Here is a 25828-nt window from a genome sequence, read left to right on the forward strand (position 1 = left end):
CCTGATATGCTTTTATGTAGTTCCATTGTTATTTTCTTGATACATTTTTAAGTCAGTGTGACTGTGATTTAAAAGAAGACTGGGTTTTAAAAAATTCTCTTCCTTAGCATTATTGTTGCACCTTGCCTCTAGCCTTGAGGTTAGCCTGGCTAGTATTTTGCTTTCTGTTACATGTCAAGCCAAAATAATTTTTAACCCAAGTTTTAATTAGAGGTTTTATCTTACCAGCTTTTAAAACAGACTGGTTCTGTTTTATGGATAGTTTTTACTCTGTTAATGTCTAATGGTTTGTTTTTTGATGGCTTGTTTTTATATTGTTACATTGTTTTAATTGTAAACTACTCAAGGATAACTCTAAAGTGGTAGCACAGAAATAGCCTGAATAAATACATTAATAAGAAAGTAATAGGTAGGAGAGGAAGAATTAAGAAAGGCTGTTTGGGGTAAAGTATGTTTTGGGAAAATTGCAGTATTGATATCCTAGATATTCGGTATAAGAGAGAGCCAAGGAAACTGGACAAATTCTACAAAGGAAGTGGAGACAAGAAGCCCAATTGATATGAAGTAAAATTCAGCAGCAGAGGAGAAACATAAAGTTGAAGATAAGGCCAGCAGAAAAGATATGTTGGGACCTGAATGACTGATAGAATCTTTTACCCTGTAAACCTCTCCTACAGCATTGTACCCATTCCCATGGACACGTTGCTCATTTTAACTGCCAGTTAAAAAGAAAGTTAAGCTAAATGCCAGAGAGGTGTAGTGGTTAGGCTAGGTTATGGTAGTTGTAGGTTCTGTCCCCATTCTGTCATCGAAGCTTGCTGGATAATCTTTGACCACTTTCAGCCTGCCTTACAGAGGTTTTTCAAAGTTGAGATGGAGGAGTGGAGAATGATGTAAGCTACTTCAGTTTCTAATTGGGGAGAAAGGCAAATACAATCAAGCAAATAAATAAATAAATTTGCTACTTTCCACTAATGTGGGATGTTCTTGGTGAAGGACAAAAGAAACATGAAGTGGCACAGGCAGTGATCTAGGAAGTGACTGGATGCAACATGTCACTTCCTGTGCAGCAGAGCAGGAGCATTAATTCCCTTTAGATTACAGATACAGATAGAAAGATATTGCTAAGTATCTATCTTGATGTCAGGGTGCCTCAGTAGGTTCTAGTTGCTATGGTTACCATCTTCAGCTGGCTTACCTTTCACAGAGACCAGAAAATGAAAAATGAACTGTAATGTCTAGAACAAAGAGGCATATTTTCACAGACACAATAACTGTCTAGCTGACTCAGTATATTTGGAATTGAAATTGTTGGGGACCATCTCAGTTTTGAGTAGTAAACAGAATGGCAGAATCAAGCCTGACAAGACTTTTTAACTAATAGGCAATATTTGGTGGCCAAGTGTACAATTTTTAAAAGAGCTTTTTCAGTACAGAATATAATACATTTAACTCTTGGGAAAATTGTGTTCCTTTGAGAAGCCCCCCTTGACTTATACACGAGTGAGGTGTATCTTAAAAAATATTTTAGGGTTTTTAATTTGTTGGCCGCCAGGGGGCGCAGTTTTTAGGCTAGCGGCACCAAAATTTCAGGGTATTATCAGGTGACACTCCTGATGATACCACCCAGGTTTGGTGAAGTTTGGTTCAGGGGGTCCAAAGTTATGGACCCCCAAAGGGAGTGTCCCATCCCCCATTGTTTCCAATGGGAGCTAATAGTAAGTGGAGCTACATTTTGAGGGTCCATAACTTTGGAGCCCTTGAACCAAACTTCACTAAACCTGGGTGGTATCATCAGGATAATCTCTTTCTGAAGCGAGCCAGGTTTGGTGATGTTTGGTTCAGGGGATCCAAAGTTATGGATCCCCAAAGTGGGTGCTCCCATCCCCCATTGTTTCCAATGGAAGCTAATAGCAGATGGGGCTATCCTTTTAAGGGTCCATAACTTTGGACCCCCTGAACCAACCTTCACCAAACCTGGCTGGTATCATCAGGAGGGTCTCCTAAAGACACTCTGAAATGTTGGTACTGCTAACATAAACATTCCTCCCCTAACAGGCACCCTCAAATTTTTCCCAGATTCTCCCTTTAAAGCACCCTGAGTGGATTTAAAGGGAGAATCAGGGCTTACAGAGCTATTTTCCTTTTTTTCTTTGAAATAAATATTCAAAAACATTTAAGCTACTGATGTCTCAATTAGTGTAATTTTATTGGTATCTATTTTTATTTTTGAAATTTACCAGTAGCTGCTGCATTTCCCACCCTCAACTTATACGCGAGTCAGTAAGTTTTCCCAGTTTTTTGTGGTAAAATTAGGTGCCTCGACTTATATTCAGGTTAACTTATACACGAATATACAGGTAGCTTTTTGAAAAAAGTCCAGCATATTTTTGTGTACTGTCATACTGACTATATGTGACATATTTTATCACTTTGTCATGCTCAAAGCATATCAGAATGTAGAGAATTAGTGTTGGGAGGAGGGAGGCAACCTGGCAGCTAATTTCAAGAAGGGAAAGGGTTATTCCAGCTTCACAGAAAGACATGAATGCAGTTCAGGAGGTTCTGAATGCTGCCGCCTGATTTTTGGCAATATTTAGTCAATAGGAGTCTATTTCACCTATTTTGAAACAACTGCATTAGCTGCCAGTTTATTTGAGAGTTCAACCCCAAGTGATGGTTATGACCATTAAAACCAGTGGTGGGATTCAGCAGGTTTGCACCACTTTGGCAGAACCGGTTGTTAAAATGTTGCTTGTAAACAACCAGTTGTTAAATTATTTGAATCCCACCACCAGAACCAGTTGTTAAAATAATTCTCTTCCAGAAGGAACGAAAGTGTGCTATTGGTATCTTTTTTAGTTTTCGGCTGTTTCTGCAGATCTGCATTCTTTTCTACATGTGCAGAATCATCTGTTTGCAGTCTGTATGGCCACAATCTGCAGTTTTATCTTTCTGAAGATTGGACCACACTTAAATATTAATTAATGGGCTCTATTTTACTCTGCAGCATGATTAAAAAGAAGATAGATATGGAGCTCCTTCTGTGGTTAATGTTGAGTTTTATAAGATGAAGTTAATGCTTTGGGACTATAGTTGCCAACAGACCTGGAGAAATATATCCTATTCATTTAATCTATATATGGAAATTGGGCTCAGAAGCTTTTAATGGCATGAATAACATCCAATTACATCTCTACTAAAGGGCAGGCCATTTTTCTTTCTCCAGTAAGCTGTCAATCCTAAATACATTTAAAATTCTAGTCATTTCACCAGTTTGAGGCAGCATTTTATCTTTACAAATGTTTGGACTGGAAACCCGATTTTAAAAGGAGATAAGGATGCACAGAGTTCTTTAGAAACTTTTAGGCTGAAAAAAGGACATCAAGCTGTCAGTAGCCAAAACCTCTGTTTAACATTGCATGATTTTATTTTTGTCTTTTGCCAAAATATTAAAATGCACCTTGAATTTAAACAATGTGGCATCTTGTGTTTTTTCTGTAAATGCTTGTTTGTAATAGGCTTATATGAATGTTAACTGTATTAATACCTTCCTGTATGCTGTACGTTGGCTGTTTCCTTTCATAAAATCAAGGAAAGACTCGCAAACCGTTGATCTTTAACTGATGACCACTTCCTTCCTTTTACCTTGCTGCTCTTGTTCCTTGCAGGTTTTTATAGTATCCTACCATAGCAGAAGAATGTGTTCAAGAAGAAGAAGAGGCGTTGTGGTTTTTTCTGAAAGTTCTTTCTGTTCGGTATTGTGGCGAACACATGGTCACTGGGGGAAGTGACCTGTCCAATAATATAAATTTGGAAACGTCCTTGCAAGAGATCTGCTACACATTTTTTGTTTAACCAATTTGGTATTTTCAAAAACTCTCGAAACTTCGAAGGCATTTTTCCACCAAATGAACATTTGCTTCTGTAGTTCCCTGTCTACTTTCACAGAAGAAAAATACTTATCATGGCTCTCGTTCTATTTAGTGCTCTGAGTTTTTTAATTGGAATGACAATAGCATTTGGTCCAGTGCCTCGGATCACATGGGAACACAAAGGTAAGAACAGTCATGTCAGGTGAAGATATTTGTGAATATACAGTAATTCAGTGAGTTCCTCACTGATATAATTTATCAAAACATTAGTTTAGGGGTTCTTTTCTAGGCAACTAGGAGATTTTAGATTCTGTTCAATTAACATAAAATAGCCCTTTGAACTGTTTTTTTAACAGGGGCTTGGAGTAGGGAGTTCAGGTTTACTCTCTGATAAGAACACTTTAAGAATTCATTGTGTCTGAAGACGGAAATGTGAGTTCAGTTGAACTTTATTTAAAAAGTTATTCAGGCCATTGCATTTCTTTCCGGGAGAAAAGAAATAAAATAGAAAAGCAAAGACCTTTTCTATTCTGAAGTATTTTCAGAGCAGCTGCTCAGTTGGATATATCTGCTAGGTTGTTCCAGGAGTTTTTTTTTTCCTGAACAGTTGTTGAACATTATACTTCCACAAGTTTACTTTTAGTTGGAACTCTACTTGACTAATCAACAGTTCAGTGCTTCCACAGACGAAGCTTTTCATCTATTTTTCTGTGTGGGTCTTATTCTAGGATCAGTTCTTTGCCCCTGGTTGTTCTTTCTCATCCTTTCTCCCAATTCTTTCTCTCCTCATATGTTCTCTGTATCTACTGTTACTCATGATTATGTAGATCAATCACACATTTTTGATTTTTTACTTTGGATTCTTTATTCACTATTCCCAAATTCAGTTTATCATAAAGTTATGACACTTCTCCCTGTTCAGTACTGGGAAGATGTAGTCTAAGATATGGTTAATTCTCCTATTGGGCTATCCCATTTCACTTCTTGTTCTAAAGCATCCTTCTAGTTTCCAGTAATGATGTTGTGCTTCTTTAAAGATACTAGAATAAATTGTATTGACAGTGTGAGAAATTAAACAATCCTATGAGTGGTCTTTCTTTAAATTAAAAGGTGTCCTGAAATTATTGTATTTTTACAGAAATACATCTAGTACACTTTCAAGAGCCAAAAACGTTTAACTACTCAACTTTATTACTAAGTGAAGACAAAGACATTTTATACGTGGGAGCCAGAGAAGTAATCTTTGCGCTAAATTCATTAAACATTTCTGAAAAAAAGCAAGAGGTAAGCTTGCTTCTTCTTCTTTTTTAAAGTATCATATTCATAGTTCTGTGTCTGTGACCAATAGGCTGATCCTAAACTAGTTTACTCAGAGGTCAGGTCTTTTAAGTTAAAAAAAAATTGACTATAATCCATAGTGTGTTGAGGTTAGAGCTGAATGTTACAGAGACTGTCTGAATAGGAAGGTACGACACCATGAGATGATAGATCTGGCATGCTAGTCTTATATGTGACTTCTGTTTACTTGTGTTGTCTACTCAGTTTAAGAAATAACTGTCAGGTCAGAAGGGGTTCAGACTCCTTCAGTCTATAACAATGTCAAAGATATACAATGAAGGAAACACAATTAATAATGTGAAGTTGTTTATTTTATCATTTGCCTGTGTTCAAAAATGTCCTTTCCCAAGAGAAAAATGATTAGGAGTTGTCTTGAATCTTACCTTGCGTTTGCTTCAGGGAAGCCTTCTAATGTGTTAATTGCTCTTTGTAGTAACACCAAGAAGGCCTTTTGATAGGTAGTTTTTTCTGCGTTCCACCCCGCAGGTGTTGTGGAAAGTCACTGAAGACAAGAAAACTAAGTGTGCTGAAAAGGGCAAATCTAAACAGGTAAGTTTCTAAAATTTGAAACATAGTACTAAGAATTTCAATGAAGTTACATTTTTATTTATGCTTAGTTTAATTTATGCGAGTGTTCATTCAGCGTTGGGGGGAGGTTGGTTTATTTAATGTCATTTGTATGCCACTTTTCTTCCCAAGTGGACCCAAAGCAGTTTGCAGGAAATACTGAACAATTTATCAATTAAATAAATAAAATTAACTCATCCTGCACAAGTCTTGATCGACAAGGGTGCCCAACACAGATCTCAGGTTGTATGTAAACCCAGGATCAAGAACTCTGGCTCTTGCCCTCGGAATTGCATCTGAGGGCTCAGCACCTCCGACCCTGTCCAGGCTTTAAGTACCTGCTAGGAGGAGTATTTTCAAAAATAAATGTATCTATTTGATTATTGACCGCGGGATAGACAGTACAAATGAACGGAAACATTTTTCTTTAAAAGCGCCAGTATGAAAGGGAATCAGACCTTCTCCAAGCAAACTGCTGTTTCTGCCTGTTTTCTTCTCACTTAAGACGTAGCTTTTGGCTGTAACATGTTTGAGGATGTCAGTAAAAGGAAAGAGGAATAACTCTGTCGTTTCTCACCTTGTTGCTGTCATTTTAGAAAGAAGCATGGATCTGGGATTTTTTTCTAATACTACCTCCAAATGGAATTATAAAATTATCTTCTGAGATAGTTTAACATCAGATTTTGATCCACAGCACTAATATGCTCTGGTTACTGATTTTCATCACATCTGACAAGCCTAACTTTCTCTTAGGGTGGAAGTGGAAAGTGCTGTCTAGTCACAGCTGATTTATGGCAACCCTGTAGGATTGGTAAGGCAAGCAGCATTTAGAAGTAGTTTGCCATTGTCTGCCTTTGCATGGGCTAAGAGAGTTCTGAGAGAACTGTTAATGGCCCAAGGTCACCCAGCTGGCTTCATGTGAACAAGTGGGGATTCAAACCCAGTTCTCCAGATTACAGTATGCTATTAATATGGAGGAGTGGGGAATAAATAATCATCGACATGACAATACCTGGGGACAGCAGGGTCAATGAAAAATAACATGAGAAGGTCTCTAAATAGCATGATTTGAAAATCGAGATTCAGAAACTATGGCACAAACCATTTGAGGTCATCCCAGTGATGATCGGCAACCTAGGTGCCATTTCTAAAACACTAGGGCTGCACCTGAAACATCTTCAAATCAACAAAATCAACATCTGTTAGATTGAAAAGGCAACCCTGTGGGATCTACACAAATACTACATCGATACATTACAACGTCCTAAGCCTGTGGGTGAGGACTGAATTGTAGTGAAAGGCCAACAACCAGTTAATAAACTGTCAGCTGTGATATCATTCATCGTCGTCGTCATCATGACTTTGAAGCCACAGTGGTAGCTAGTACTTCGCAACAAAATACTAGGAAAACAGTTTATTAAAATGTCTTCATTTTCCTTCTTCCCTCATCTCTTCTGTTTTACAGACAGAGTGCCTTAACTATGTTCGTGTCTTACAACAGCTGAATGATACTTTCCTTTATGTTTGTGGAACAAATGCATTTCAGCCAGTCTGTGATTATTTGGTAAGTTTGAGCATGAAATGTACTTTGGGGGAAGCTACAAAAGCATTTGAACTAATCTGACTCTGCTGCACTGGGGGATTACATGGTAAAAATAGTTTATTAATCATTTCCCAGTGACTATTTTGTTTCCATCCCATTTTGTTGGTATGGTTCTCCTCTATACTTGTCCCTAATGTTTGAATTGTGTAAACATCCTGTGCTTGCACCCCTTTGTGTCTCCCCCTAAACACTCTAATTCCCTTCTCTACCTGTCTTATCTCTGTCAGCTCCTGGCTATACCATAGCTTCATACTACTGAATGCCTCAAAATGAAGTCTTCCCTGTGCTTAAAAAACTTCCTGTCTGCCTGCCTTGTCTCTGACTCTATCATCACCCTCCTTTGCTTGGATCTTACTTTGTTCTCAAGGACAAGATACTTGATGTTAGACTGTGACCTTTATTGTCACCCTTATCTGTAAGTCTGTCTGTCATCATTCCCATTGCCAGAAATTCTGCTCTTTTTGCCATGCCCTTGCAGCTGTTGAGTCCTTTATTTATGTATTACTAACTTCCCATTTGCTTCATTATGATTTTACCCTTTTAGTGGTGTATCTATCATAATAATGACTCTTTAACTTTTTGTGTAGTATGCTCAGATTACTCTGGCAACTAAGATTGTACTGCTCTCATCTGTCCAACAGTATGTTGGCTTGTTGACATTTCCATTTTTCAGGAATGTTTCCTGGCTTTTGAAAATTTTTATAGATAACCTCACCCATCTCATTGTCTTTATCATACAGATAAAGTATCATACAGATAAAGTAATACTTTATTTACTTTGTTTATTTATTACACATTCCACTTTTCTATTCTTTACCAGTTATCTGTTGTTTCTTCCCACATTTTGTGTTCAGGCATCATTTTTCACTTTTGCTGCCTAACCTATCATGCCTTTCTTCTTTCTCTTTCTTCCAGTTAGGCATTCAAATATGGATTTCTGACTTTAGCTCCACAAACAGAAACCTTTGTTGTTGTCAAAGAATGTTATTTCACACATAGCTGCTTTTCAATATCATGGTGTCTATGCGTGGTTCTGACTCATCACCCCTCCGGCAACATGTGTTCATGTATGCATGTTGGGAAAATAATAGCACAAAAATGGGGAAAGAAAGCATACACATGTATACATCTATTCTACATAATTCACTAATTTACTGTGTTCATTATGTTTTTTATTTATTCATGCAGTATTGTAATTAGATCATAGGTTGAGAAAACTGAATGACAATTTGAAAAATACTCCATATGGTCTAGCCCAGGGGTAGGGAACCTGCGGCTCTCCAGATGTTCAGGAACTACAATTCCAAATCAGCCCCTACCAGCATGGCCAATTGGCCATGCTGACAGAGGCTGATGGGAATTGTAGTTCCTGAACATCTGGAGAGCCGCAGGTTCCCTACCCCTGGGCTAGCCATAGTTAAGCATTTGTTTTTATAGAAGCATTGTTGTGTGCTTAATTTCATCTTCATAATCTTATGAGGCTACACATGCACAGGGCTGCTGCAGGGAAGAATATCTTCAAGCATTCCTGTAGCAACAGAGTGCTCCTTCCCTCTCCCCCTCAAAACCATAGGTGGTAAAACCTCCTGCTGAAACAGTCATGAAGTTGGTGGGGGAGGAAAGAATCTCATCGGTTCTCTTTTCGCCACCATGTGCAAAAAGCACCACGACATGTGCTTTTGGTATTCCTGCTTCTCTGTTGGTCCAGTGGCTTGTTGTTCGAAGCCAAAATGGAGAAAAAGGGCCCAGCTTTTTCTCCATTCAAAAAGTGCTCTAAGTGTGGAATGAAGATGTGAAGAATGATGGTCATGCAGACTGTCTCCTTTGCCTCAGTGACGAACATATCCCAGCCTTATGGAAGGCCGGTGCCCTCCTCACCTCAAAGGCTCACCTGACCCAGGCATTGAGGCTCAAAGTTGCTTTGTATGAGATCTCTTTGGTGTTCGTGTTTCCTTTTGTTCTGGGGAGCAGCTGCCAGTGGCACCACAATTTAAGTAATCTGAAAAACTCCTTGGTGTCTTTAACTCTGACTGTCCAGCCAACTGCTTCAGGGCAAAGCTCCGTCCCTACCGCCTCCATAGAAGGCCAAGAAGTTTTCCAAACCCATGAAGAAAAAATGCTCCCCTCAACACAGAGCCTCCATCTTGGTCAGCCTCCAGATACCCCTGAGGAAACTGCTGTCTTTGTTGGGGGTTCACAACCCTAGTCATCGAGTGGATTGGCATCAGGCTTTGCCTTCCTCTCCCTCAGGCAAAGATACTGATAAAAAATTGCCCAGTTGGCACACTAGTTCATCCTCCCTCTTCAATATCATCCTCCCACTCCGAGGTTTGTAGGAGGCCCTCACCAACTATTGCAGATCAGTTTTCTTCAAGGGCAAATGCCTCAAGGCATTGGGATTCAGTGGCTGGCATTATCAGTGATGGAGATGCCACCAATGATGCTGAGATGCAGACATTTGTCAGCCCCATGCACTCTCCGACACCAAGTCTCCTCAAAGCCATAGTTCGGCTTCATCTGGTAGTCATCAAGATTCCGATTCTTCGAGAGGTGGAGTTTCTCATTTGAGCCGTCACCGCCATTTGTTGTTCTGAAGTCGACCCATGGAATGCCCCACTCCAAGGTGATGAAGGGATGTAGGCATCGTGTAAATTGTTATCAGTAGAAATTGTGGTGCCACTGGCAGCTGCTTCCTGAAAGTGGTCCACATGATTTGCCCCGTCAGGCATCCAGAGAGTCTTCATCAGAGATTTCCTTCCAGGAACTCTCGATGTCATGCTGAGGGCTACATTATTTCCTCCTAGGGTTATTATGGACCTTGATCGTACCCCCAATCATTCTACCTGGGGTGGCCCCTTCCTTCATCATAGCAGGAGTAGATCTTGATCCATTTTGAAAGTAATTGTCATCTGCCCCTGATCATGAGGGCCCGAGAACCCTCAGTGCCAAGTGTCACCTCAACACTGGGAATCCAACAATCTACACCCTTGTTGCTGCGAGCATCAGTCAACCAGTCCTAGACACCTTGGTTCAACCAGCCCTTGCCAAAGTCATCGAGGTCATTGATCCTCCAGTCCTCAGCACCAATAATCACCCCGTCATTGTCGATGCCATTCTTCATCCCAGCTTCAGGATTTGTCCAGGTGCCAAGCTGACAGGTGTTTGCCTGGCTCCAATGGCACCTCCATACCCTTAGGAAGGAGCCACAATGAGCTAGCCAGTTGACCTCTCATTATAGATCTATAGATTATAGATCTCAGTATGCTCTGTGCTTTCCTCAACACCAGCCCCATTTTACCCTTCTAGTAGGTTTCGTGTACAGCATCAACTGTTCTTCAGTCAACAAGGACCCAAGAAATTATCTGGTTCCCAGAGAAGTCCTTCCCCTTCCTCATCTAATCTAATGCTAAGCAAAAGAAAGCATGACTAGATGGCATGTTGTTCTCTGAATGGTTCTTGCATTTTGCTGATTTTTGGGAGTTTACTAGTGATATATGGGTGTTATGCATAATAAAAGTTGGTTACTTTCTGGAACTGGAGTCAGTCTTTTCCTATTTGAAATCAAAGTACATGAGTGGTGACCCCCCACCCCCAGACCTGGTGTAGAAGATTGACTTGCTGCTTCAGAAAGGTGCAATTTTGGAGGTTCCCTCCAGCTATGATAATATTGGGTTGTAATCAATATATTTTTGATTGATTAAAAAAGTCTGGTGGTAAGCACCCCATTTTAGACCATTGCCCTCTCAGTAAGCATCTAATGGTATATAAATTTAGAGGGTTAACACTCATGGACATCCTGCCTCTTGTAAGACCAGGCACCTGGTCATCAACTTTAGGATATGTATTTCCACATTTCTAAACATCCTGACTGCAGATGACACCTCAGTTTCTGTTGTGTATTTTATGAATACACAGTGTTGCGTATACACCTTTTGTATACAAAATAGTGCTGGGTATACACCTGTGAATATATGAATACATCTTTTGGCCTTGCAACAGCACCACAGGTATTCACTTAAGTGCATGGCTGTGGTGGTGGCCCATCTAGCTACTGAAGGTTGTAACACCTTTTTGTACCTTGATGATTGGCTGCTGGTGGGTGATTCGCAGGAGGTTGTGGCCTTTCATTTTATTTATTTATTTATTGCACTTATTTATTGCATTTATAGACCACTCTCCCCCGAAGGGCTCAGGGCGGTGAATAACAGATAAAAAATGCAATTAACAATGATTAAATTCATAACGTTAAAACGAGGTAATCGTTATCTAAACATTAAAATACTATATTATATCTAATATTGCAATTTCTTAAAAACTCAGGAACCATATATAAAAACAGATGGCGGCAAGCCCCCCCTCCTCCCAACCCAACCCTACTCCCACAGGAGGCCTAGAAGTAATTGGAGTTGTTCTCCTCAACCCGGCTGGCCAAATGCCTGGCAGAACAGGTCAGTTAGTGTTGCCAGTGAGACCTTCACACCTTTGGGATTATTGGTATATGAAAAGGGGTTGGTTATGGCCTCTGCTACATCCATAGGCTTTATTGGGACTGTTTGGGACTCTGCTGGCAGAAGTGCTCCTACCTGTATCTAGAGCAGTCTCAATAGCTAGATTGGTACAGAGTTTTGAAGATTCCAGGTTCCAAAGGGCAATAACCATTCAGAGGTTTTGGGGGCTAATGGCCTCTACCTCTGCAGTGGTATCTCAGGCCAAGATCAGAATTCGGCTTTTGCAAACATGGTTTCTTTTCCAGTTTAAACCTCTCAGAAACCACTAGTGAATGAAGGTCTTGGTGCCAAGAGCTGTAATTAGATCCCTCTTCTTTTGGTCACATCAAGACAGTCTTTTGCAGAGAGTCCCCTTGAAAATTCCTGCAACTGACGTACAGCTGTATACTGATGCCTGGTTGGGGTTCTCACTGTGGAGACCATTTCCTACAGAGTATTTAGTCTGAGGCTGAATTACATGAACATGTTATGGGCAGTGAGACTAGATCTTATAACTTTTTCAGAGTTTGTGCCCTCAAGAAGGACCTGGTCATCATGAACAACACCACAACTTAGTACTACATCCTAAATGGGGGGCATAGGCTCACTGCGCCCTTGCAGAGAAACCACATGACTTTGACTTTGGGCAGCAGTCCACAGCATTTTGCTGATTGCCATACATATTGCAGGGGAGGACAGCTTATTAGAGGACATCCTGAGCAGGGAGGAATTGACGGATCACAGATGGTCTATGAACCATTCTTATCTAGGGCGTGTGTTCAACATGTGGGGAAATTCAGCAATAGATCTGTTTGCTCTGCCCTCAGTTTTGCTCCGAAGCAGGAATGGGCTGAGACTCCCTAGAGGATATGCTTCTGTTCACATGGCTTGGGAGGTTGCCAGTGGTGGAGCTACAAGGGGATGGGGGGTGCATATTGCATCAGGTGAACCTGGGGGCGCAAAAATCACCCCAACCCCTCTCCCCCGCCAGGCCTGTCCCCGCCCCACCAGCTAGGCCCATTTTAAGTTGGTAGAAAGCTGTTTTCTGCCGGCTGGAAAAGGTAAGTGAGGGGGCATGGGGGGAGGGGCTGAAGGGGGCAGAAAACATGGAGTGCGACCTGGGTGAATTCCTGGCTAGCTACGCCTCTGGAGGTTGCTTTGTGCTTTTCCCTGTTTCTTCCCCTGCCTAGAGTGATTACCAAATTGCAGTCGAACCAGTTGTCTTGCATCATGATTGCTCCAGCATAGTCCCGGAGACACTGGTTTCCAACACTACCGGGGATGGTGATTATTATGCACTTAATTTTTTTTGACTGAAATTGTCATAATCTTTCCTTGGATCACAGCCTTTACATTTTACTGTTTTTTCTACAGTGTACTTATTGGGCACAATTAAGGACAGTGGACCAATTCTGAACTTCTAATGGGTTGATGTGTTCTGAATTAGCCGTATAAATTGCTTTGACATGTCTTTAGGTAGCATCTCACTCCATCATTGTTCAAACCCTTTCTGGAAAATGTGCAGGAATATAGTAAGTCAAAACCTAGAAGCGTGTTGAAAAAATTGCAGGTTGACTTCACCCTGTCCATAATGAGTTAAAAGTGGCTATGTGAATTTGTTCTACAATCCCATTGAAATCAGAAAGATTCCACTGTCTGCAACTGAGTGCTGGATGCCAACTGTACTAAATTTTGAAATGGTCAGTGAAGTATTTCGTTTCATTGTTTTGTAGAATCTGTTATCATTTGAACTTGGGGGTAGAAATGAAGATGGTAAAGGAAGATGCCCATTTGATCCTGCACAAAGTTATACATCAGTTATGGTTGGTAAGTACAAGCCTTAGATCTTGCTTTCCAATATCTGTTCATAATAATGGGCAGGACCCAGAGGTATGCATGCATATTTTCTTTCAATTTGCTGTTTAAAATATCCAAAGATCAAGAAGCAGTTTGTTGTCTATTCACAGGTACTTTGCAAACAAAAAAAGAAAGCTTTCAAATAAATTCAGTATACTCCATTTTTTAAAAAAATTATCCATCTACCCTATTCTAAAACATCTTATTTTATGTTTACTATAATCATATGTATTTTTGCTTAATTGACAGGAAGTAAATTCCAGTCTTGAGAAACATAATTTTAATTAGAATTAAAATTTGTGTGTATGTAATTTATTTACTTCATTCGTACCCCACCTTTCCTCCCAAACAAGAACTGAAGTGGCTTACACAACTCCATTTTTCCTCACAACAACTGTAAGGTAGGTTAGGCTGAGAGTATATGACTGGCGCAAAGTCACCCAGGAAGTTTCAGTGGCAGATTGGGAATTTGAACCTGGGACTTCCAGATTCTATTCCCTCATTGTTTCACTTTTGCTAGTTGACTACCAAAGCAAATAATTTTTAAATTAATTGTTACTACCAAAATGTTAGCTCCTGTGAAGAGAGTTTACTTTTTTACACAGAGCACTTTTATCAGTAATATGTGGTAAACACAGAGGAGGAGATTGTAGGAGAGACAAGGAGAGAAAATGCACAGTGGGTGTATGAATTGGTCTTCTGAGCTAGGGAATGAGATCAGGAAGATGTGGAAGATATATTGGGAACAGAACATAAAGTGAAAAGTACTGATTTAATCGATTGCATGACTATATATTTTTGATTCATTCAATTTTTTTCTTCTGAAGATGGAGAACTTTACACTGGAACGTCTTACAACTTCTTGGGAAGTGAACCTATTATCTTTAGAAATTCACAACAAAGTCCACTAAGGACTGAATATGCAATTCCTTGGCTCAATGGTAAGGAGGATGGGATGGGGGTGGGGAAATAGCTAGAGAAAGGGACATTTGTTGGCTTACTCCTAAATGTGCAGTCCTGGAATCATATATCTTGCAGAATGTTTCTTTGTTTAATAAAGAAGTGTCTGTGCCCAACACTGAGAGAAAATCTTGAGATAACCAACATTCTGAGCAACATTGGCCTTATTCATGAAGTCATCTAAGGTAGCTCACAAACCCTTGAGTGCCGTGGTTTATCCAGGAGTATTTTGTCCGTGTCAAAATGCTGCTGAGTTTCTGGGAAAAAAACCTAAGGGAAAATAAATGGTAGCACTATTTAAGCTGTGCTCTATTCATGACTGGCAAATCCTTCTCATGAGTCACTTTTCAACCATAGCAGTACATAGGATTCTTCAATCACAACAATACATAGGATTCAAATATTCTTACACCAGAGATATGCTGTGGTTTTCTGAGCCATATTGAAGCTTGATGGTTACACTAAAAATTCTAGGAACTGTAAGCCAGAGTTGTCAGTTCAGAGGTTTCTTTGTTAATGAAAATAGTTAATTGTTTTCCATAGAATATGGAAGTTATAACATTTGCGGCAACCAAAATACAAATAATATTCCTTCTAAGACTAAGAGCCAAAGTAGACTTATGGTGTCCATGCATCTGACCCATGAATTCCAACCATATTTTAGAACTGCAGGACCAGGCAATCTTGTTTCTAACACACTTGTAATACTAACACACTAGTACATGAATATTGGTTCCAGCCATCACTTTATCCTTTGACCAGGACAGAAAGGTGCACAATTGTGTATCCATTTAGGTTAAATGTACCTGACTATGGCAACAAGACACTAAGCAAAAGCTCTCTGATTCATATCTCTGCCTTTGTTCAAAATTATTACATTTCATCTTGATTTATTTTTGAGATTATTGTTCAGGATCAGTAATGGTCCCTTGTATTTTTGCATATTTGTGAGGCTGTTATTTCAGTGAGAATATATGTTTTTAAGGGTGTGTGTGTGGAGAGAGAGAGAAAGTGATTGAGCTCATACATTTATCAGCCGCATCCGGTGGGTCCGACGCCCAGCCATGGTGCTCCCAAGAAGGCTTTCCAGCAGTATGGGGAGACTTAAAATGCCAAAAAGCCTCCTAACCATCAGGAAACCCCCATTGGGCTTAATAGACTTAGTAATGTTGGCTCCTCACCCAGCCATTCCCCCGGACCATCCCCGCTATACTTTTGGGGATGTAGAGATGCTGGCACGGGAAACAGTGCCATGTCCCACTGCTGGGGAGGGCTCTGGCAGCTGCCTACCTGCAGATTTGCCCCAGAGAGGACAAATCCATCAGCATGACCCCACACCTTTCCCACCATCGGATTCCCCGGTCCCCCGATGGGATTGTATATTGTCTGAATCTTTTTAATTCTTAATTCAATTCATTTTGGGTTATTTTTTTTCTTTTGATCTTGTTTCTCCTTCCTGCATATTTTCAAAGGATGAAACGGCTGTTTTTGCACCACTTGGAAAAGTGGGGGGGGGGAGGGTCATCTGTCCTGCTATGCTGTAGGCCTGCTCAGGGTCCTTGCTACATTTCTAAATGGCTGAATTAATCTTTAAAATGGGTTTGGGCCATGGATTCCATAGTGTTTGATTTTGCTCTTAGAGAAAATGCTTTCTCATCAGGAAAAAGGTGGCTATGATTAGAATTTGATTGTGTAAATGGGGCAACAGGACATAACACTGGCTGTCCTTGTGGCCGCAGGGCATAACACTGACTGGGAAATGAAAGCCAGGCAGATGGGTCAGTCCCTCCCAGCTGCTTCTCATCTGCCTCCATGTTGACTGAACCAAGTCAGCATTCTGCCCAGTAGCAGCCTCTCACAGGCTGCACTGGGCAGGCTCCCTTCAAGGAGGTAGGGGGCTGGAGTATGACGCTGCTCCTGGATGCATTACCCCAGCCCCTTTCTATAAGAATCCCTGTTGCCCAGCTTCCAGTCTTGCTGTTTCAGGTGCGATGGCCCCTCCCTCCCTATTTTTAAATTATGCTTATTCAACATCTGTTCTTATTTGTTTATCTATTATACTTATCTGTCCTCCCCCTCCCCCAATTTTGGCGAGCCCCATAAGGGTCTTGGGAGTCGTCCTATGTGGATGCTCAGCTTGGGGGCTGTTCCATAGCTCCACTTCCAGATGGTGAGGGTACCATTTATAGGTCTGTACCCATGTGAAACCACTGTTTTGTCACTCCAGTGGTTGGATTGGGGGCATGTTCCATTGACTGACAGGGTGGTCGCCCAATGCCTGGATCCATGACCTACGCATCACCAGTGATCCATTTGCTGTAATCAATAAAACCTGTGGTCATTTTAAACTCAATTCTTTGAGTTTATTTATTTCAGATTCATTTCAGCTGCGGCGCTGCACTTAGGACTTCAAATGGGTGGTTGGGGAGAATAATTCAATTTAAAGAAACAAACTTTGAATTATGTTTGTATTTTCCCTGTGTAGAACCAAATTTCATTTTTGCTGATGTGGTAAGAGCTGATCCAGACAATGCAGATGAGGAGGATGACAAAGTATACTTCTTTTTCACGGAGGTATCTGTGGAATATGAATTTCTTGGCAAGCTGATGATTCCAAGAATAGCTAGAGTTTGTAAGGTGAGACAAACTGAACCATTTTTTTTCCTTTTATTGGATGAGTGTGTGAAGGAAAGCGGGGGTGGGGGTTGCCCTGAGTTAGGTGCCCTCTTTCCTATAACCCAGAAACAGGGTCCTTGATCCAGGTTTTCTCAAGCAGCTGAATTTTTAAAAGTTTACTAAAAAGAAAGAAAATAAAAGGAAAAATACAAACAGGTTTCTCTCAGCTCTAAACAGTTCCAAGCAAATAAAAGCAATGCAATTGAAGGCATGAATCTTAGAATTAATCTTTGTAGCAAGTCTCCTGAGTCTGAAGTCTGAATGAAATGTGAATCCTTCCCTTACCTTATGTCAGGCTTTTTATGGCATCTCTTCCTCTAGTCCTCAAGGAGGGAGAATGATTTCCATCCGATCATTCTTGGGTAAACGCAAACACAGTTTACAGCTTTAATGAGGGGCAAGAGGTTGCATTGTTTACAACCTAGCCATGCCAAGAAGGACCAAATGTTTGCTGTGCTGGATGAATGATTACTAACAGATGTTGAAGTAAACTTAAAAGAATGAAAACACTTTCTTCACAGCGTGAATAGAGAGAAATTGTAGGAAGAATTCATTTAGATACTGCTGTTCACACTTTCTGTTCTGTTCTCTCCAAAACAACATGGGCAACATGAGCAATCTTCAGTTATTCACCCTTGTTATTGGGTGCAGGAGTGACACATGAGAGAAAGGGTCTGTGATTCCTCATGTGTTTTACAGCACAGAGGCCCCTTCCACACATGCAGAATAATTCACTTTCAGTTCACTTTCAGTGTACTTTGCAGCTGGATTTTACTGTGCGAAATAGCAAAATCCACTTGCAGAGAATTGTAAAAGTGGATTGAAAGTGCATTATTCTGCATGTGCGGAAGGGGCCTAAGCTGTGAGGATCCTCTGTATGACCATATATTTTGTGAACCGGAAATGTGTTCCAGAGTGCTTTCAACATTTAATCTTTTCTGTTAATAAGAAAGCAAAGTTGTTCACCCTACCTAGTTACTATCAAAATTAATTTATGTTCTTTAAAGAAACAAGAGTTTTTGTTTTTCTACCTGTACGATTCAGAAGCTATCAGCGGGCATCCAACTATCGTAATTTTAAAAGAAGCAAGATATGGCAGTGCCTGAACTGCCTGATGCATTTCTCAAGGATACCAGACAAAGCTGACATTTTTCTCACACCCACAGGATTTTTTGCTTGACTGTAAAGTGACTGGTAGCACTTTTGTGCCAAGCTGCCACAGCTAGAAAGAAACTGATCACAACCAGTCCGATTCATGTTTTTAAGCCTAACAACAGCAGCCTATACTGGGTATCTGCTTGGCCTGAAACAAGATAAATTCAATTATAAGCATACAGTGAGCAAGTTGCCATATAGTTTGCAACTGGGGTGGGGAGGGTGGTTTTTTTTTTAAGAGGTATGATTTTAAATTGCAAAATGTGATTAAGCAACAAAAACTTTTTCAGTCTGCAAGACATGAAATGTTGCGACAGTGTGAAACAAATTTTCTTTGGCACAGTGGCAATGTTTGTCTGCCTGATGGAAGTTTGTCACTGCTTTAAATTAGCAGTGTTGTGGCTATACAACTATAGATTTCCAATCTTTATAATTTTATGTGCAGCCATATATAGATTGGAGGAGGAAAATATCTACATGCTTTGTTGTTACTGGAGAAAAGTACTAGTTGTCTTTCATTTATAGAAACCTCCTCCATAACAATATTTTACCTGCCTTGAATATATTTCATAATAAAAAAATTTACTTTTTAGAAATGCTGACAAAACAGAAACTGGATATTTTAAAATGTCTTCTTTGCAATAGTGACACAGCAGATTTTTTCAGTGTGGGAAATGTTTCCTGTTAGGAAATTTATACTTCATACTCATTCCAAGGACTAAAGTCCCCTTCTACATTATATTAGTAGCAGGGGAGCCATTATAATACAGCTCCTTCCTGCACCTCAGAAGTACCATCAGAAACCCTAAATCATGTGAAGGAGCCCCTGTTGCTGCATCTTTTCAGACAGACATTGACTCAGTTTCTGGATGGGAGAGTTCATTTTCTTTCCTTGCTTGTTTGTGCTTTAATTCCCCCTGCTTCTTTGCTTAATAAACTGCACTGCATCTTTAGTGGTCTATTTTGTTTGTGATGATTGGTTTATGTTGCACAATGGGCCTTTCCCCACTTACCTTAAGCCCCACGCTACTCTCCTCAAGTAGCGCGGGGTCCCCCAGCACTCCCCACGTCAGGGACGGCGACAGTGCAGCCGCCCCGATGGTGCTGCTGTCGTGCCCCCTCAGTGCGCGGCATCCCTGGCGCTCTTGTAAACGGCGCCTTTTGATGCCCGGGCGTGCGCCAGGGATGCCGTGCACTGAGAGCAGCTCGCGGCATAGGGGGGATCATGGTGAGTGGGGAAACGCCCAATGAAATTCAGAATAGAGTTTGACTCCATTTATGTACTTAAAAGTAATCACATTGGTAGCTAGCCTAATGGGTTTTCATAAATATCTCTGGGAATGTATTCCTTCCAATCATACTTTAAATATGTATTGGCATTCTTCACTTCAATATAGCAATGTGAAAATTTCTGCACTTCCAATAATGCAACTGTATGCTAACTTGAGAGGAATAAGTTGCTTACTCCTGGGTATTTTTCTGTTTAAAGCGGGACCAAGGCGGACTTCGGACTCTACAAAAAAAATGGACTTCCTATCTTAAGGCTAGGATGCTTTGCTCTGCACCAGATAGGAACTTAATTTTCAATATTGTAAATGATGTCTTTATCCTGAAGTCTCCAAGCTTGAGGGAGCCAGTGATTTATGGAGTTTTCTCACCACAGTTGTAAGTAACATTTTTCATTTTTAAGAAGTATTTGTTATTTCTACAAAAAATTAAATCATATTAATTTTAACAATTTGTTTTCGCTTTTGAAGGAACAATGTAGGCCTATCTGCTGTGTGTGCCTACAACATTTCTACTGTGGAGGAAGTTTTTACCAAAGGGAAATACATGCAAAGTGCTGCAGTTGAACAGTCCCACACAAAGTGGGTGCGATACAATGGAGAGATTCCAAGACCCCGCCCTGGAGCGGTAAGTCTGGATTAAAGCTGACTGCTGTTCCTTGGCTTTTGTTCCTAAAAGGTGGAAGTCTTTTCCACCACCTTATAAAAGTAAAGTGCTGTTGCTTGCAGGACACAGTTGGAGGATCCAACCCATTGTGTTTTACATTTGTTAATGGTTTTGCCAATCATGTTTAAATACTTGCTTTAAGATGTTTTGGGAGAAAAATGCAGGGCTGAAGTCTTCTTCTATTTGAAAACAAACCTAAGAATGTAGATATTTATATATAGCTAAATCATGTCTCAGGAAAGGGCAGCCTGATTCAGGTAATCATACCTCTAGAGGAAAATTATTTCAGACTCTCAAGAAGTTTGATTAATTTATTTCCAAGGGTCTATCTTTATTGGCAGTCCATAGTTTAAGGCAGCGGTTCTCAACCTGGGGGTCGGGACCCCTTTTGGGGGGTCGAACGACCCTTTCACAGGGGTCGCCTAAGACCATCAGAAAACGGTCTTTTTATATTTTATATATACCAATTTTATGGTTGGGGGTCACCACAACATGAGGAACTATATTAAAGGGTCACAGCATTAGGAAGGTTGAGAACCACTGGTTTAAGGTATATGTTTTACTCTTCCTCTAAGGTTCTTATTGAGATTCAGGGCACTTTTACAAGGGAAACTGAAGTCTTCTGATTGACATGGTTCAGGCTGATTTTATTCATTTCCCAGAATCTCTGACATTTGCCTAATCTGAGTGTTGCTTCACAATAATGTCCGAATAATATTTGAAATGAGTGGTAGGAACTTGCAAAGAAGCAGCACCTTATTTTGTTGCTGTTCATACCAATGATTAGTACCCTTGCTTAAAAATAAAGTGTCATATAATTGGGTGACTTCATTATTAATAACACTTTGATCAGTTTAAGTATAAATGCAATTAAATATTCAGAAGTAGTAGTAGAGGTAGTAGTTTAAATTTAAAGGATGCGTTAATAATTTTAGCACCTGTTTATCATGTGTCCAGTCTGATTATGTTCCTTTTTAAACTTCTTATTAATCATGCGATCTGTGTTAAATGTACCCAGATTGTGACACTAGTCTGATCTTCTCCCCCTTCTCTTGGGACAGTGCATAAACAAGGAGGCCAGAGCTGATGGTTACCCGAGTACACTGACCTTTCCTGATAAAACGCTACAGTTTGTCAAAGACCATCCTCTGATGGATGATTCTGTGACCCCAATAGGAGACAGACCCAGACTGATAAAACGGGATGTGAAGTATACACAGATTGTGGTAGACCAAGTCACAGCACTGAATGGCACTGTGTATGATGTCATGTTCATCAGTACAGGTTTGTTTTCCACATTCCTAACGAGGTAGTACTATATTAAGCTTCAGAGGTTTTCCAGTTAGGCTGAACCAGTCTTTCACCCGGAGACTGGCAAAGATTGTCAGTACAGCAGCCAAAAGCCCTTGCCTGACTAGTTGGGCTGAATAGATCAATCAGACCAGAAGTAGTGATTAACATTCAGCTAATGCAGGACTGTGTCTCAGAAATTAATTTCCTGTTCTTCCAGGCATTTCCATGCCAGCTTGTCAGCACTTAAGGCAAAAAGATGTTGCAGGTAGATGCATTGCTTCAAAGCAAAATCTCCGGGCAAAGGCTGTGTAGTGTGTTTTATTAGCTTTGGCCCAAATGACACAAACAAGCTGCAAACTTGCATCCTTAAGGTAGTCCTGAGTCAGTGAGATGGGTGGTGGCAATGCATTCCAATGAAAGGCATGGGAGGGGCGGACAGTTGTGGGACCAATGGCTGAACGTCACATCTGCTGAGGCCAACCCTACCCAGCAGTTACGTATTGTTATTGAAATGGTTACAAAATGTACCCATACAGTGTGTTGTACCCAAATGTACCAATGTGTTGGTTGTTGCAGATCAAGGAGCCCTTCACAAAGCTATCAGCTATGAGAACGGGATGCATATTATTGAAGAGGTCCAGCTCTTCCCAAATTTTGAGCCCATTCAGACACTGCTGCTTTCTTCCAAAAAGGTACAGTTGATTGAGAGGAACAGCAGGACAGAGGAAAACTACAATATCCTGCATTATATCAAGAAGGGAAAATGCAGCTGTTGAGTTTGGTAACATCTGGTGCATGACTGTATTATTTGAGAGGCCTCACCAGGGGATGAATGAGTTTGGATCAGTATTAGGAATTGATACTGCAAAAGAATACTGCTCTCTTGAGGAAAGTGGTGACTTAAGTGCTTAAATTCAGAGTGGTTTAGCCCAGGAACTCCAGGCAGCTCATTTAAAACTGCTTTTATTGTAACGGTATTTGCAGTCAAATGGCATTTCAGAGACTGTAGTACCCAGACTGGGGATAGTGTTACAACCCAAGCCCTGCTATTTATTTCCAGTTCTGTAAAACCGAGACAGCCCCATCCCTGGCACTGCAGCATTATATTGTCTACAAGCCTTAAAAATGTTATTTCCTGGAAGAAGCATCAATTCTGCTGTTTCAGGAGAAACATAGGCCCTTTCCGCACGGGGCTAAAAACAGCAGCCCAAGGACAGAAAAACACCGGTCCCTGGGCAGCTGTTCGTACAGGCAGCGCTGCTGCAACACAGCAGCACCGTCCTGTGCGGCCCCGAGCGGCGTGAAGGCGCCGCTTTCCACCTCCCTTCCCAAGGGAGGTTTTTGGAAAGCACTGCTTTCCTGTCCCCCCCCCCCCCCATTCACCTTGTCCTCCAGCGTCGGTCTGGAGGCTGCTGAGACCTGCCCACGCTGCCCTCTGACCCCTGGAGGTCGAACGGCAGCATGGGTGGGTCCCTGCAGCCCTCCAGACGGATGCTGGAGGACGAGGTGAATGGGGGGGGGGGACGCAGAAGAGGCGGCTCCATGCGGAGCAACCTCTTCTGTGCTGTCCTCTGCAGGGGCCCACTTGCATGCTTCCATGCGAATGGCCCCCTCCCCTCCACCGGCATATTTTCTGTTGGTGGCCCCAGTCTTTTCAAATAGAATCACTCTGCAGCACCTATAGCTGTGGGGAAAGGGCGCAGGGCCCAGGAAGATTAGGTGCCGTTCTGCCATGTTCACACAGAACATGTTCGCCCTGCAGGGCTTCACTGCTCAAACGGAGCCACATGTGTATTGCGGTGTGGTGGTGTAATGGTTGAAGTACTGGACTGGGATCTGGGGAACCCAGGTTCAGATCCCCACTTGTGCCGTGGAGACATGATGGATGATGATGGGCCCCCCCATGCACTTCCAGCCTAACCTACATCACAGGGTTGTTGTGAAAATGGAGGAGAAGAGAACAATGTAAGTTGCTTTGGGGAGAAAGGCTGGATATAAATGAAGTAAATAAATAGGTGTTACACTGTCATTCTTCCCAAAACCAAAGTGTGTGTGTGGGGGGGGGGGGTGGATTGCCAGGGCTGTCAGTGGAGGCAAGAAGTTCAAAATAATATCAATCAAGAAAAAAATTATTCTGGCATATCTGCATACTCACCCATTAAACTAGTCCACTGTCAAGGTAAATAGGGTAACACTAAAACGGCTGTATCATCTTTCCTGGCAATAATTTACTCAGATTTCTGGTGAGACAAAGGTAGAGATGAAATGGGATGCAGGATTTCATGCCTAACTTTTCTAGAGGTCAAAAAAAAGAAAAAATAATAAGTGGGGACAAAAGGGGACAGATGCAAAGGGTTAAAGGAAAGTATAGGAGTTTCCCTATTTTGAATGTACATAGATAAATCTGCAGGAATTGGAAGAACTGGGTAGAAGATTTTGCCTCCTGATTTTATCAAGTGTTCAAGAAAACAATATTTAAAACTAGGTGACCGTGTGATCAGAAAATCATGTTGTATTCAGAGTTAGCTTTGTGTAGATAGTCAGCAGATTCAGAAAAACAGATGGGTAAGTTAGAGTTTTTGTGACACAGGTAAAACTGAGAGTCTTAAGCAGAGTTTTACACCCTTTTGACTCTACTTAACATCATAATGTCTGTCATATTTGCACGAATATCTGTTAAGGTGTCAAAGAAATGGAAGATTAAATAGCATACTGGTTTGCTTGATCCATGAGTTGCTCAACAGGTTTATAGAGAAACCTTGACAGTCAGTGATTATACCTCTGGCTACTAGACACAACATGCTTAGCTCTTTTAAAAATATCATAGAGTCATCCCTGTGCACTTCTGGGGTAGACAACAGGGATTCAGATAAATGGAGATTCAAGCCATGAATATCATACTCTGAGATGGAATAAGAAGCCTTTATCATTATCAAGCAGTTGAAAACTTTTGCTCATGTTGAATATTTAAAATGCTGCGTAGCTTCAGGGAGCACAGTCTCTTCCATTACTGTTCAGTTCTTGCTCCCTCTTGTTAAAAAATCTATTTTATTGAAAATGAAGCTTTTGTATCTTCTGTGTGGACTGATATTCCAGGTGATGTGTTTCCATTTTGCCTTGGGAATTATAATCATTCTTATTTTTGACACTTGAATAAGAACAATGGCCATCCATCTATCCTGTGCTTCCTTTTCTCCTTTTCACTTTCTGCAGGGCAAACAGTCCCTCTATGCAGGGTCCAATGCTGGAGTTGTGCAGTCCCCTCTAGCCTTTTGTGATAAACACAGCACCTGTGTTGATTGTGTCTTGGCAAGAGATCCATACTGTGCTTGGGATCCCCAAGAATCTGTCTGTGTTAACTTGAGAGAAAGTGTCGCTGGAAGGTATGTTCATTTAAATGCTTATTAATTTCCAATTATTTGTTATAAAGTAGACATATCTGGATATATCATCATGGCTTCTGTGTAGTCCCACACTGGGACTGCGTGTGTGCAGGCCAGCCATGGAAAAGGTTTCTAGAGCTTCCTAATAAACTAGGAGTGCTCTTTCTCCCTTTCGCATTTAACTACCAAACCATCACATGACCAGGAGGAGGGTCACTAATCTCTTTGTTCTCTTTTTGTTGCGGTGAAGAGAGGATCACAGTTCTGTCTTTTCTCTTCACCTCATTCGTGAGGCTGAGGAGACTTATTTCTCTCAGTAGTAATTCTAGTGAAGAATAATACATTTAAAGAAACAGTGTTTCTGGATGTGGTGGGTTTTCCGGGCTGTGTGGCTGTGGTCTGGTGGATCATCTTACACAGTGTGCAACAGACTTCCCTCTGTGATACACCTCTGAAGATGCCAACCACAGATGCAGGTGAAACGTTAGGAACAAGATCCACCAGACCATGGCCACACAGCCCGGAAAACCCACCACAACCAGTTGAATCTGGCTGTGAAAGCCTTCGTCAATACAGTGTTTCTGGATTTCCACTTTGTTGTTATAACTCAAAATGTCTCCTCAGAACTTTGCCAACATTGGCTTGTGTGCTGAGTTTAAAAATTTTACTTGATATTTTACA

At 41.0% G+C, this 25828-nt stretch overlaps 1 protein-coding gene across 7 annotated transcripts in view; it reads left to right on the forward strand.

Moving 5' to 3' along the window:
- SEMA4D (semaphorin 4D) overlaps positions 1-25828 on the forward strand; it is a 140218-nt gene that overhangs the window by 70413 nt on the left and 43977 nt on the right. For all 7 annotated transcript variants that reach the window (XM_048503037.1, XM_048503038.1, XM_048503039.1 and 4 more), the window contains 12 exons: positions 3672-4058; positions 5014-5159; positions 5700-5762; positions 7246-7344; positions 13604-13697; positions 14555-14668; positions 17173-17324; positions 20008-20183; positions 20276-20432; positions 21533-21755; positions 22341-22456; positions 24978-25147. In XM_048503037.1, coding sequence (XP_048358994.1) covers positions 3968-4058; positions 5014-5159; positions 5700-5762; positions 7246-7344; positions 13604-13697; positions 14555-14668; positions 17173-17324; positions 20008-20183; positions 20276-20432; positions 21533-21755; positions 22341-22456; positions 24978-25147 — 1601 coding nt within the window. In that variant the 5' untranslated portion in view covers positions 3672-3967. The remainder of the gene's footprint in view (positions 1-3671; positions 4059-5013; positions 5160-5699; positions 5763-7245; positions 7345-13603; positions 13698-14554; positions 14669-17172; positions 17325-20007; positions 20184-20275; positions 20433-21532; positions 21756-22340; positions 22457-24977; positions 25148-25828) is intronic.

Source organism: Sphaerodactylus townsendi, linkage group LG07 (genome assembly GCF_021028975.2).
Source record: "Sphaerodactylus townsendi isolate TG3544 linkage group LG07, MPM_Stown_v2.3, whole genome shotgun sequence".
NCBI classification, from domain to species: Eukaryota; Metazoa; Chordata; class Lepidosauria; order Squamata; family Sphaerodactylidae; genus Sphaerodactylus; species Sphaerodactylus townsendi.